Source organism: Desmodus rotundus, chromosome 13, assembly GCF_022682495.2.
Source record: "Desmodus rotundus isolate HL8 chromosome 13, HLdesRot8A.1, whole genome shotgun sequence".
NCBI classification, from domain to species: Eukaryota; Metazoa; Chordata; class Mammalia; order Chiroptera; family Phyllostomidae; genus Desmodus; species Desmodus rotundus.
This window is the reverse complement of record NC_071399.1, coordinates 28,431,376-28,445,422: the sequence shown is the minus strand read 5'-3', so window position 1 is coordinate 28,445,422 and position 14,047 is coordinate 28,431,376. Positions and strand designations below refer to the sequence as shown.

The 14,047-nt window shown below is 53.0% G+C and overlaps 1 protein-coding gene across 19 annotated transcripts in view; it reads left to right on the top strand.

Moving 5' to 3' along the window:
• MCF2L (MCF.2 cell line derived transforming sequence like) overlaps positions 1–14,047 on the top strand; it is a 165,905-nt gene that overhangs the window by 118,119 nt on the left and 33,739 nt on the right. For 17 of the 19 annotated variants that reach the window (XM_024578945.3, XM_045186612.2, XM_045186613.3 and 14 more), the window contains one exon: positions 8,532–8,622. In XM_024578945.3, the coding sequence (XP_024434713.2) occupies positions 8,532–8,622 (91 nt within the window). The other 2 variants (XM_045186625.2, XM_045186624.2) reach the window with 2 other exon arrangements.

Genomic DNA, 14,047 nt, shown 5'->3' with positions numbered 1-14,047 from the left:
GGCCAGTGGCGGCCTTACTGAGCAGCTCCAAGGGGGAACGTCTCCATCCGTTGCAGCACATGGGCTGTGAAGGGGTGGGGATCCCACAGCGGCCAGGCCCTTCATTTATGGAGAAAAGGCCAAGAGCGTATTACCTTGGTTCCCTGCCCAGGAGGAGAGACCACGGCCCTTGCCTTACTTGGAAATAATGACATTTTGCTGTGAGGAAAAAATATTCATAACATACAACTTACCATCTTAACCATTTCTAGGTGTGTAGTGAGGGAAACTCCAGGAAGTGTGGGCTTGGCATATGGGAAGCCCTTCCCCTGCCGCTCAGGCTGCCTGCCAGCTCCTCCGCCCCATGGGGCCTGGGTGGTGCAGAGGGGGAGACAAGGGTCGCCCACAGCCTGTGCAGCTAGAGTTTCAGCCCCAGGTGGAGAGGAGCACTGAAGCAGATCCGGGAGAAACCAGATAAGCTCTGAGCTTCCCAGCGAGAAGCAGAGAGCCAGGACACAGGAGGGGTGCCCGGTCCAGGACCCGTTCTGGAGCCCAGGAGCAGGAAAGGTGGACAGTTGGGGCTGCAAGCAAGAACCTGAGGCAGGTAACGAGCAGATTCCACAAGGTCGTCAGCCTGGGTCTGACTTCCCAAGGTGGGGCCTTTATGCCCTCCCACCCCAGAGAGCAGGTCACTCCACCATCACAAAGAACCAGCCAAAGGGTGCACCTTTTAATTTCTTTAATGCACTTAAAGAATTTACGTGGTTGTTAGTTTTGCACTTTTTATAGCATTTTAAGAAGTGTGGTAAGATATTTGTAATATACAACTTACCACCTTGACCGTCTCTAAGTACACAGTTTAGGCGTGTTGAGTACGTCCACCCTGCTGTGCAACAGGCCTTTAGAGGGTTCTCAGCTCCCCAACCCTCATGGTCCCCTGCCCCAGGCCCTGGCACCCCGCCCCCCCCCCGCCCCCACCCCATCCTACTTCCTGCCTCTGAATTTGAGGACGCCAGGGACCTCGCGGAGGTGGGATCACACAGTGTTCTCTCTGTGTCTGTCGTTTCCCTGAGCGCCAGGGCCTCCAGGCCCGTCCATCCTGTAGCAGGTGTCGGAGTTCCCTTCCTTTCTAAGGCAGACGACGTTGCATTGTATGGACAGACCACAGGTTGCGTCTCCAGTCATCTGTCATTGGCTATGTTTTTGAGCTAGACTAGAAATCACTCTCGGAGAAACAGAAGATTCGCCGGTTTCCTCCTGTGCTCTGTAGGCTGGTGGGGACCGGGAACAGGGCTGCCCGCCGACCTCTTCGTGACCTACGAACAGATGTTATCACTGCTGCCCCACACTCGGGTTCCCACAAATTCCAAATGCATTCATGGTGATTCCCCCGGACATCAAAGTTTAGGTTTTCTTTGTTAATTTTTGTCCAAAAAACTATATTTATTGATATGAAAAAAAACACTTTCATATAAAGAACCTAACAATGGAAGTTTTCTTGCTCTTTAGAGAAATAACTGTTGTTTGTTTTTTTGTAAAGCGGGTGTTCCTTCTGGGTTGTGACGAGGAGGGGCAATGCCATTGCTTTGAGGCAAAGGGCTCCCTGGCCGGTACTTGCTCACCTGTGGGTCATCCATTGTGCGCGCCTGGTTTTCGCCAGCTCTAACCAGGGCTGCATGTGGCTTTAGAAACAGATACATTACCATGTCTGGGAGAGTTTTTTAAAAGCGTTTGATGTTTCTCTTGCTGTTTTGTTTTCTGGGCTGAAAAGCTGACCAGTATTAAGATAAACATAGTGCACAAATGATATTGTAACAGGTTAAGCTTTTGAATCATAAGAAAAGAGAAGAAACAGCCAGCAAAGAAAGGTTCAGTATTGAATGCTCAGGGAACACATTCAAGGTCACAGGGTTTGGACCTGGGCAGGTCAATCACATGGGCAGAGAGAAACGTGGCCATGGCCTTTCACTTGCAAAAGGAAAACAAGGAAATAAAGCCTTCTTGAGATTTGCTAACTTTTGTAGACCAGTGTCAAAATATGGGATGAAAAAGAGGGAGAAGCAAAGAGATAGAATCAGGGGCCAGGAAGGGGAGCAGGGCCCTGCCTGATGCCAGGACCCATGGTTCTGCAAGTCTGGCTGTGTGTATCCCTCCCCCCACTGTAGAGTCCCACCCTCCCCCTGCAAGCTGTGCCTCCCGCCTCCACCCCCTCCAGCCACCTGCCCAGCCTACCCATCTCCTGCCTCTCTGGGCAGGCCTAGCCCTCGGGACCTCCCTGCTTAGCCAAGGCCCTGGCATCCTGCTCAGCCCCTCAGGGGAGCTGGATCTTCTTTCCCATGGGACCCTGGGGCCCTACTGTGGATGAACAAACTTCACCTGATGCTGTGCCAGCACCTGCCAGGGACGGTCTGGGACAGATGCCAGCCTACGACTGCCTCCTGCAAGAGCATGCCTTGGCCTGATGCCTCCCCCATCACTGGCCTTGTTTCCTCTGGTCCCGGCAATGGGCTGAGCAGGCCTTGTTAGAGGTGGCTCTGAGAACACTCTCCAGGGCATTCAGTGTTGCCATGGACCTTTTACACTGGGAAGGGGCTGCTCCACCATCCTCCAGCTTTGAGCTGTGAGCCCTGGGTGCAGAGAGAGGCGAGGCCCAGCTAGAGCTGAGGGTGTGCTCAGAAACACCCCCAGTCTGGCTCTGTTCTTCTTTATAACTGACGCCTTCTCCCGTTCCACAGAATCAGCCTGTGTTGAAGTCTACCTGGCTTGCTATGACCTGTTCATGTTTACATCCCAGAAGATGTCGTTTCAGGCCGACGGACCTGACTTTGCTGTGTTGGGGTGTTCCCCTAGCGAGCAGCGGCCGCACCCACAGCAGACACTTGGGTGCAACAGCAGTTAGGGGAGCATGTTTGGCTTCCTTCCTCTGGTTGGTCCTGAGTTGGAAGCAGGGGCAGACATTGGGGACACTGCAGTCATTGAAATGTCCAGACCCTCAGGGGCCGATCGGTACGGGGTAGTTGTTTGGCTACTGGGATTGTTGCTGCAGGTAGTGGCCAACTTTCCGTAAGGGTGACTTCTGGAGGCAGGCTGGCTGCCTGGGCTGGGCGCTGAGGCAGTCGGCCACTTTCCTGCGCTCGTTGCTGCAGGGTGTGGGTCAGAGTTATAATGTTATAGATTGGCCTGGCCACTGTCCGTCTGTACACTCAGTCTCTCAGTAGCAATAGCAAGTTTAACATCTCTAAAAGACAGTTATAACCACGATTAAGGATATCGTTTTGCTGCTGACCGGGAAGCCAGCAGCCAGCAGGCCGGGAGGAAGGCTTCGCATACTGCTTGAGGACAGGCTGTGGGATCGGAGGAATAAACCAAGGCAAGGGACTGGCTGACATCAGCAGAGGAGGCACGGACTCCAGGCTTCTCGGCACTGGACCCAGGACACAGGGACACCATTGTCGAGGAGCTGGAGGAACCTGGGAACGGAGCAGTGTCCTGGTGACGTGCTCCTTTCCAGGATTGGGCAGAGACAAAGCCAGAGGCACTCTGTCACTCTGGACCACGCTGAAGAGGAGGGCTGGTGCTGCCTCTCAGTCCCCTGTTTATTCATTCATTGGAGCCAGGCACAGTGAGACAGACAGGGTGTGGCCCTGAGGGGGTTTGAGGTCAGAGTCAGTGGACACGGCTCCCAGGCAGACCTTGGAGCAGCGATGTCTCCTGGGAAGGTCAGGGTGTCTGCAGCAGCACAACTGACGTCTCCGTGGCCAGATATCTGATGGCACCAAACACTCTCCCTGCCACCAGGGAAGAACAGAGGCAGCTTGGCGTAACGGGGGTCCTTTCTGGTGTACCCCAAACCAGCTACAGAACCCAGCCCCCTCCTGGTCTCTCCAGTGTGGGTGGGGAATCATATCAAATGTCTTTCAGGCCGTGGGACCACTAATTCCTGATTCTAAAGGAAAGAGCGTTGAGCCCACGATTTCTGTAACTGGGGGTTTAATAAGGTCTTTTTCCTGCGAAGCCTCTCTGCCACCGCCCAGGAGGAGCACGGTGGCTTCCCACTGGCAGAGCCTTCGCATCAGCTGCAATAATTTAAAACTGGGTCAGCCGCTCGGTCTCCTACCTGCAGCTGCAGCAGCAGCAGTGGGATGGGGAGGAGAGCCTGGGGTGGGGAACTCACAGTGGGCACAGCCACGGACTCCAGGGAATCTTTTGCAATGTGTTCTGCCTATTGGGCCTTCCTGAGTGATGGTCCCTCCCATGCTTAAAAGTCCAGACCCAGCAGGAATCAGCCACGTGCTCACAGAGGATATTAGGCCCCAGCATTAAGGAATTTGTCCCAAAGCTGGGCTGTCTTAAGACCGTCCTGCCATCCTGGTTTTTAAAACACCAGAAAAGCACACTTGAGTACTAGATTATCACATTGAGACTTAGTTCCTCAGGCTCTGAGCCCTTCAGACAACTCTGGGCCAGGCAGGACTCCCACGCACGCATCCCAACAGGTCACCGGGACACTGTAGCAGTGCCCAGGGGCCAGAGAGGGTGGTGTCCAGAAGTCACTGTAACCACATTACAGCTGGTTGAAGTTGGCCTGCTCCCTCACATTCCCGCCTGGGGTACCCATTGTTTGCTTGGCCACGTGCAGTGCTCACTTTCAACCACAAGAGGGCGCCATTGGTCAGAACGCTTTTAAAAGTTCTGACGTACCAGTTCCTCCTGCTTTTACCTGTTTCTGCGCTGCACTGGTGCTAGTTTATTCCTCTAAGTAGGCCACAGTATGTTTTAAATTGTGCACATGGCCAGGCTTGGAATTCAAGCTGCTCCCAGGTAACTGTCCTCCTTGCATCGTCTCCTGAATGCCCTGCCTCTTGAGAAGGAGAAGAGAACAGGTGTGGGGACTGAGGCCCAGCAGGAAGGTGTGTGATGCCTGGCCGTGGCCCTGCTGTTCTGGAGAAGGGCAGCAACCTCCCAGTCCCTCAGGAGTTCTTCCCAATGGCCTCTTTCCCAAAAATACCATCTGGCCCGTCACTAATGTCAGCACCTCCCCTCCCCCACCGACGACCTGACTGCTCCCCTTCTCTCACTCTCTGCCCTCCAGCATGACGCTGGTGCCCCTAAACCTCCACACTCCTGTCCCTGCTGCATCCTCTGGCCCCAGTTCACTCTACCTGAACAGCTCCTTGTGAAGTTTGGAGGTGGGGGGTCTTGTCGCCCCACCACTTCCCCTTCCTCCCATCCTCCTTTCCTGACCCTGCCCTAGTCCTCCAGTCTAGCAGCCACCCCAGGTGTCCCCGCCTCCCCTTGGGCTCTTCCTCCGGGCAGAATGCGGGCACTCAGACAGATACAGCCTCTCTGCCCACACAGGAATTCTTCAGGACTCATCTATGGGACTCGCCACTCCGGGTGGGTGTTGGGACCAGCAGCATCAGCAACGTGGCAGCTTGTTAGAAATGCACTAAGGTGGGCCCCACTTTGGCCTCCTGAGCCTGAGTCAGCATTTTAACAAACTCTTCAGGAGCCTTGGGTGCACGCTGCAGTCGGAGAAGCAGGCCTGTTTCATCTCCCCCTCTGTTCCTCAGCCCTCCCCACCAGGGCCATTCTGTCTGTGAATGCCTTTCCTCTTCTGTCATCCTGCTTTCTCTTTGTGTCTCCGCCCATCCCTGCTCTGTGATAAATTGGATCTGGACCAGAGGAGGAGGAGGGAGCCAGGCTCACCCGGGCTGGGGAGGAAGATGCAGCCCAGCCAAGAACTAGGCAAACACGCTGCCTGCCGGGTGACGGCAGACCACACTCACTGGCGGGAGCCGCCCAGCGCTTGTGTCTGGGTGGCTCTCAGGCTGCTCACTGCTCCTGCCCAGCGTTAGGAGGTCAAACTCACAGCTCACGGGCCTGTGTGTCCCAGAGCTCTAAGGGCCACCCAGGTGGAGCTAGCAGGCCCACGGGCACCCAGAGCCAGTGAGCCCTGAGGTGTTAGAGACGGCAATAGCTAATCATGGGTGAGTCCCAGAAACAGTTTGTGCGAGCTCCTTGTCTCTTTTGATTATTTAGGTCAAAAGTGAGCTCATCAGCCTCACGCAGCTGCTGGGCAGCTGGCCAGGGCAGCCCTCTGATCCAAGTTTCGAGGTCGGAGGCCAACATCTGTGTGTTGCGGGCCGTGTGCGCCCAGGGTACTGGGACATTTCTTGTGGCTGCCAGCTCCTGAGCTGTTTGTTCCGTTTACTCTGCTGCCACCACCTTCAGCGCAGTCAGCCCAAGGCCTGGCACACAAGGGACTTTGTGGGGGGCAGCTTCTGGCAAGCATGAGCCGCCCTGCCCGCTAGGCATATGAGGTCACATATTCGGGAGTGGAGAGGGGGTGTAGCAGGGCTTCCTGAGCTCCAGTGCCTTCATTCATGTGGGTAGACCTGGACCTTCCTTAGCCTGGTGGGGGGTGGATTGATGGGGTGATGGGCTGCTAAGCCTCAGCTCCAGGGAGATGGGTCAAATGGCATGGCCTTGCTCTGGGGTTGCAGTCACGTGGGCACATGGGAGCCCTGAAGGGTCTCTACATCCTTATGTAAGATGCCATACGTTTGTTAAGTTTGTGCGCCTCTGAGTCACTGTTCCCAAAATATGGTGAGAGACAAGATGAGCGGGGCATGGAAGAGAGTTTTACGGGACCCTGGGCTGGGTTCTGGTGTGTGGGCATCTTCGCTGTCTGCTTCTGGAGTCGGACCCCCTCACCTGTCCCCTGACACCCAGCAGTGGTGGAATGACCCCTGAAGAGGAGGCCCCTGCCTGGCCCAGCATTAAGACGAAGCCCAAGGGTGGGAGGGGCGGGAGGAGGCTCTTTTATCCCTCAGGGTGGGCTTGGCCTGGGAGGCAGCCGGCAGACAGCTGAGCGCTCTGGCTCTGAGCCATCTCAGGGGGCTCCCACAGCCTGTGCTCACTGGCTGTGATTGTGGGCAGACAACTTAACCCCTCTGCGTCGTCTCCATGCACCCTCTCTCAGCTACCTCACAGGGTTGTTCTGAAGATTAAGGGAAGACTATCAATCAAGCTTTTAGTGTAGTGGCTGGCCAGTAGCAACCCCAAAGACCAAAACCCCTCCTCCCAGGAGGAGTGGCCAGGCCCAGGGACTAGGGTTTCTGGTCCATCTCAGCTTGCTGCCCAACCGGCCCAGCCTGAACCGGGCAGGCTGGCCGGCCATCTGTGTGGAGCACTTGCTGCCGGGGTGCAGTGGGGAGCAAGACCACTGGGAGTCTAGGTTTCTGGCCCTGAACTCGAGTGATGCGCAGAAACAAACCTTACTTCCATAAGAAGTAAGCCAGCTCGGGAAACAGGTCTGGCTGGAGTGCCCTGGGCTGCTGGGAAACAGCGTAGTCGCTTTCTCACCGGGTGCGCACACGTGGGCTCTACCACCAACAGCGGACAGGCTGTTGTGAATGAAAGTTGACATCGATTTGTATATTTCCCCAGAAGGCCTTTGCTGTTGTTGAACCAGACTCCTACACACAGAGTCCTTCATCATCAAGTGTGGACAGGGACACACAGTCAACAGCCCTCAGCCACACAGGGGCACACACAGCCACACAGGTGTGCACACACAGGTGTGCATTGTGTGTTATCACTGTCACTGTTGTTGAACCTAAGAGTCAGGAAGGACTTGGGGTGTGGCAGCTCTGGCTTTGTTACACGTTTGCAGCAGGTTTTCATGGACTGCATCGTTTACATCTGTCATTCTGACTTTTGTTTAAACCCAGAAGTGGCTCCCTTATGTTCAGAGACTTGGAAATTAGTGATTCCCATCGTTGCCTCAGGCTGCCCCTCTCACGCCTGCGTGGATTGGCTGGCAGCGGCAGCTGCTGGCATTACACAATTGGCTTGGATGTAAAATTAGCCGACGGAGGAGGGCCTCCTTGTTTCTACAGGGTGACTCAGGCTCCTGCATTGGGCTAAGTCAGAACCGAGGTTGTCATTACACAGCGACTCCGTGTTATCTCTGTCACAGATGCTGTTGCAAGGAGCCATATCTCCTCTCCTCTTTCCACCAGATGCTTGTGAGCCTTCGGATGCCTCGGGGGTTTTCTCCCAAAGTTGTGGCAATGCCATCAAGAGCAGTTTTCTGACATGGACGAGCATGGGGACCTCAGATGCTAGGACTAACGTAACGTGTGGGTCTTAAACCTTGTCTTGGAGGATTTAGCCCACTAGTCAACCTAGAAACAAACTCGGCTCTAACCGTGGAACAAAAATTGACTGAGCTCCAGGAAGGATGGGTTCTGCCTGGATCTTTGCCTTGTGAGATGGTTATTGTTAGGCTGGGAAATCAGCAAAACACAGAAAACACTGGTCCATCTTTAGATGAGAGCAAGTTCTGCAAATTGCCGGGACGAGGTTCATGGAAATGCTGCAGTCTGCTCAGGCGCCTATTTGGCATGAGTTTTACCTTGCAGTGCGGAAGTGGCATAAGGATTATAGGAGGAATCATTTTATCATAAGGTTTTCTTAGAGATTACACGAAAGCCTGCCTTCCTGCTACACACACTAATTGCCGATATCCCTCCGCCTCGTTTCAGCTTACAAGATGCTGGCATCGGATTCATCCTGGTCATAGACCGAAGGCAGGACAAATGGACCTCGGTGAAGGCATCAGTCCTGCGAATAGCAGTAAGTGTCGGCGCCCCAGCGCTGTGACGTTCCCACCCACTCTTCTCCCGGGCTGGGTGACAGCAGTGTTTCTCTTCTAGCGACCCATCTACCTGGGTGGGTGGCAGTTTGGATCCGGGCTGTCACCATGCCACGCAGAGTTGGGGAGTGCAGCCAGCTCAGAGCACCAGCCCAGGGTGGCCTGAGGCCAGGCCCAGGGGCACTTGGGTGCCCCACCTCCTTGGCCTCTTCAGTTGCTAGGGCGTGTGTGTGTGTGTGTGTGTGTGTGTGTGTGTGTCTGTTCTTAGCCGGGGTAACTCTTACAGGGCCTATTTTAATTCTACATCAATTCCACTGGTTCATTTATTTCTGATCATTGAGTATGTGAGAGGCTCAGGATTTTACGGTGTATTCATTCTTAAACAGAGCACCAGGTCCCGAATAGCAAACAGGGTGTTGAGTGCGTTACAGAGAATCCTCAGGCTAGAAGTTTGACACTAGAGCTTTTTCTAAATGACCCTCTCCTTTCAAAAGGGATTGTTTATTCTTTAGTTTTACAGCTAAACCACATGCCTCAGTCTTCCTTGGTGACCCATTCCTGCCAAGGAATTTAGTAACCCTCATTGCCAAGGCATTCATTGATCTTTACGTTCGTAGAGTTGGTTTGCAGGCTGCCCTCCAGGGCCGCAGAGCAGCTGGTCTGTGGTGGTTGCTGGGGCCGTTTGCAGCCTGCAGTACCGATTTTGGGCGGAGGAGTTAAGGCAGCAGAGAGCTCCTGCATCTTATTTTGGTCAGTAGCTTCCACCCGCCTTACCATCTCCACCGTGGGGCCCGTCTCCCTATGCTGAGCTTCACCCTCACTTGCTTCCCTGCAGCCACCGGAAACTTTGATTCTTGGCAGCAGGGTGACCCAAAGTGACTGTGGCTGGGTCCTCCCTCAGCCGTGAGGGCTCTGCTGCTCCCGAGTGTTTTTCAAAACCCAAACCCCCGAGAGAGTGAAATTCTCCTAACCTCTTGTTCTGCGTCTTGTGTGCAGCCATCTTTGGCTCTTGGCCTCAGGGAGGCTGCTGGGCTGAGGTCCATCTTAATGACAGTTAAAGGTTCAGTGCCCACTCCAGCTCTTACAACATCCGTTGTTTTGGTACAAACCTGTTCTTGAGCTACTGGATCCCACCTTTGTCTTTCTGATAACGCTTCTCCCTACACCACCCAGGTGTGTCTCCAAGTCCCTGTCCCCACCTGGCACACACTTCCTATGACATCACTTATCTGAAGCAAATCAAAACACTTCAGAGTGTTTCAAAAGAAGCCAGTGTGTTATATCAGCGATTTTCAACCTTTTCAAATTGCATGACACACAGACTAATTACAAAAATTCTGCGGCACACCAAAAGATATATTTTTTGCCAACCTGACAAAATAAATAGGTATGATTTTGATTCACTCACACTGATGACTATTGTTGTGTTGGCTGTTGTCATTTTTTGGTTTGACAATCTAAGGGAAAAGAGGTCAGGGCCCCTGACCAAATTGCCAGGTACTGCATGTTTTAAAAATTCTTGGGGCACACCAGCTGAAAACTGCTCTTTCATAATCCAATTTCCTTTGTATTACCATCCTCAGGAACTTACAGACATGCCCATGTGGTCACGGGTGTGCCCTGTGGGGTCCCCGTCTTTCCTCTTTGCTAAAGTGCTGCTCCATGCCTCTCCCCAGAATGCCCTTACCCCGGGCCCAGGTGGCCTCCCATACTTCCACACCCCCTCGCCCAGCCTCCCAGGAGAGGAGCACTTCTCTGGGAGTCTCCTGCTTTTTCTCTACTTTATGGAGGTACACAGTCCTCCTTTGTTTGCACATCAGGGCGTCCTTAAAGTCAAGGCCAAGCCCTGCCCCTGGTTGTGCGCTGGACGCCCAGCCAAGGCCCTGTGCGAGGCAGGTTCACCACGAATGTCTCTCAAGCCCAGTGGTTGCTCCTGGTTAGAGACAAGAACTTTCCCAGATGTAGGGTCGTTTTTTAAGAAACAGGTACATTGTTTTGTTTTGTATTTTTAAGTGGAGTGATCCTTCAATCAGCCTACATTCAGCAGTATGGTCCACGGACGCCTGCCCAGCCTGTCCGAGTCAAGCTCTCCAGATGCCGAGTATAATCGGAGACTCATTCGTCATCAAGTTCATAGTCAGGTTACTTTCTGAAGCAAGCTGCCTCAGCTCGAGAACTTTGTTTTGTAAAAACCTTAGCTAAAAAGTTGGAGTTTGAGTTTTTAGGTTTGCACTGATTCTTACACAATAAAAATAAAGTTTTTTCCCCATTCTTTTTCCTGTGAGTCTCAGAGTCCCCCAATACTTGTTTAGAAATCCCAGAAGTTAGCATTTTTCCAGCACAATTATCAAAAATTCTCTTGGAACTCCAATGCTTTTTGTTATAAGAAATTACTGACGTTATTGCCAAAAATTGGGTTCACGTACCCACCACGCTTAACGAAGACCCTGCTGTGCCTGGGCCTGTGCGAGGTGCTGGGGTGTAAGGGGCTGTAAGCAAGACGTACACGCCAGGCAAGGTGCAGGCAGTGGGCAGGGCACCGTGATAAGGGTCATGCCCAGAGATGTCAGACAGATATACAGGGCACCTGAGACAGTGTACAGGTCTCAGGGGCGGTCAGGACACTTCAAGCCAGGACTGTGCCTTCCTTAGGCATGTGTCCATCTCTGAGCCAGGGTGTGGGTCTGGCCGCCAGCATGGCTCTGCGGTGGGAACAGGAGGTGGAAGACAGATGGCACAGTGGTTTCCGTGCGGGGAGCTGGGCCGGGCAGAGCTGGTACACCTTTGTTGTCACCTGGGGCTGGAAACCCAGACTGTCACCTTCAGCTGGCCTGTGCTGTCGCCCGAGGGGCTTTGGGCAACAATCACCTGGCATCAGCCAGGCCAGCGCCCTCAGACCAGCACGTGCACAGGTGCCCCGGTGTGCACGATCCCACCAGAGCACCCTGGCCACTTTGCATGTGCTACAAAAGCAAGTCAGTGGCAGAAGCTCTGTTTACCTCCAGACGTGTCTGGACACCGGACTGAGGCCCAACACTCACACGGCGCCACAGAACCTGGGCTGTTTGTAGCCACTGTGCATGCTGTCTCGTGAGCTGAGCTCTCCTTAATTTGGGGCGTCCTTTTTTCTTTTTTGGATGCCTTTGGCTTGGCTGGGAATAGAAACACAAGATGTTGGAGGAGCCAAAATCCATTGTTTTTGAAGATCAGGCTTGTGCCTCCATCAAGAATAGAGCCTTTATCGGCTGTGATGGGGCGAGGGGGCAGGGGGCGTCCTTACCTGCCACAGGTGCTGATCTCAGCGGGTGGACGCGGGCAGAAACAAGGCACGAAGCCAGGAATTCAAACGGCGCTCTTTGTCTAACAGTCGGTTCTGTCCTGGGATAGGAGTATCTTTCATAAAATACCTAAGTGCCTCTTCTAGGATCCCATTTCAAATTTAATCCCCTCTACTCTGTATGTGTGCGAGTGTGTGCGCGGGTTAGCCTTTTATGACAGAGGGTACATGTTTATGTTCAGAGCCAGCCTAATTCAAGCTAAGTCTATACCCTAGCGCATGCTGCTGAAGAAAATTGCAGGTAAGGCTGTTCTAGTCTGCACGGGGAGGACTCTGGCATTTGCCTGTAAAGCCCATGCTGTCTGTGAGCACAGGAAGGATGCAAAATGACGCATCCGAGGGACCCAGGATCCTTAGGTCATTCAGTGAATACACTGTACATGGCAAAATAATATTATATTAAGCAATGCTACCAAGTTCCTACTGTGCGCCAGTTACGAGAGTCCTAAGCACCAGGAGGCGAGTGCCCAGTGGAGGCGAAGGCGTGAGCAGTGGCGCTGCTGGTGCACACGGTGTCCAGAAGGAAGGGCGGGCCGTGCAGGGTTCCAGACGTGGAGAACATTCAGGTTCCTGGTGGTCCTTCCCTCAAAGCTTGTGCCCCGCCCCCTTATCTTCCGTTCAGTGTCTTTTCCTTCACTGTGTTTGCCATAGTCTCAGCAGTGCTCACCAGGGGCTGGTCTCAGAATCCCCATCCTTACTGCTCGAATCCAGACCAGGGAGCACAGCCCTGGGGGTCGGAGGCCTCTGCTCATAGTCAGCTTCCGTGGTTCAGACTCTGGGTTTTTCGTCTCTTCACAGTGGGACCCAAACGTTCAAATTTATATTTATTACACGCACTTGAGTTTGTTGTTTGGCTCCTATGAGACAAATGTCACTGGTCAGGCTTCAGCTGCTCCATTGGAAATGAAGCCTAACGTCAGGCTGGATAAGTGTGGCTTTGAGCAGGAGTGAAGGCAGTTACTTGACCTTGGGGAGCGTTTCAAACAGCACCCCCCAAGCACCAGGTTCCACAGTTTCTAATGTTCTCTGTTGTCTTTAGCTGTGTTGCCTCTTCATCTTGTAAGGCTCTAAGAATATTACTTCAGAAGCCAGTTAGCTCCTCTTTTTCTATCCCCAAATTACATACATATATAGCCATCACATTATACATGTTCCCAAGTCAACTAAGGTCAGCCCCTGAAAACAAACAATATCACTTTTATATTACACCATTTCATGATTACTTGATTAATAGGTTACAAAATGGTGTTAATTTATAGCCTTCATCCCAAATCCTCCATGTAGTTACCTTTACTTTTTCAATAAAGTTTTTATTTTGTTATATTCTCCAGCTTTTAGTACATATGGTTGGCCCGAACCCAGAGAAAATTTAATTTAATTTACTGTTGTTTACATTCAAAATGTGTTTGTGTATGTCAGTGAGCCTTCTCACTGGGCTGGGATCTTACAGTTACTCCCTTCGTTGTAAAGATTCTCCAGCTTAAAGAAATGGAGGCACTGAAGCAGAGAAGGGAGGAGAGTGAACGATTTTTGATTTGAGAGTCTCCTCCAGCCACAGGCTGAGCCAGCGCCCCCTCTCAGGACGGAGTGAGGGAGCGCCCCTGCCCGAGAGTCCTCTTGCCGCCCGCGTTGTTAATCTAAGTGAAATCACTGACGGCCAAGGGCGCAGCTTTATCTCATAAGTTCAAGCTCGTTCTTACAGGGCACATCTGCCATGAGGTGTAAATTAGGGTGATGAAAACGGTATTGAAATTGAGAGAAGCGTGCCTCATTGTGACCTGTAGAAAGAGACTTTCATAAGGACATTTTCCTTAAATAGTGGTGGCCAATTTCACAAATGAGGGGGACAGGTTTGCACAGTCCTCTTGCTGGTAAGTAGGCTTCTGACTCTCTGAGTGGTCCTGAGGTTTTCTTTCCCACTCAGAGGAGCCGAACTCCGTGGGCACTGGCCTGGGCCAGCAGGAGCAGGCACAACGCAGAGGCCCTGCGGGAGTGCTGGTGCACGGTTCCCCCCTGAGCTGGCGCTGAGCCACCAAGTCCCCCCATTTCCCTGTGCACCCCCACAGTGT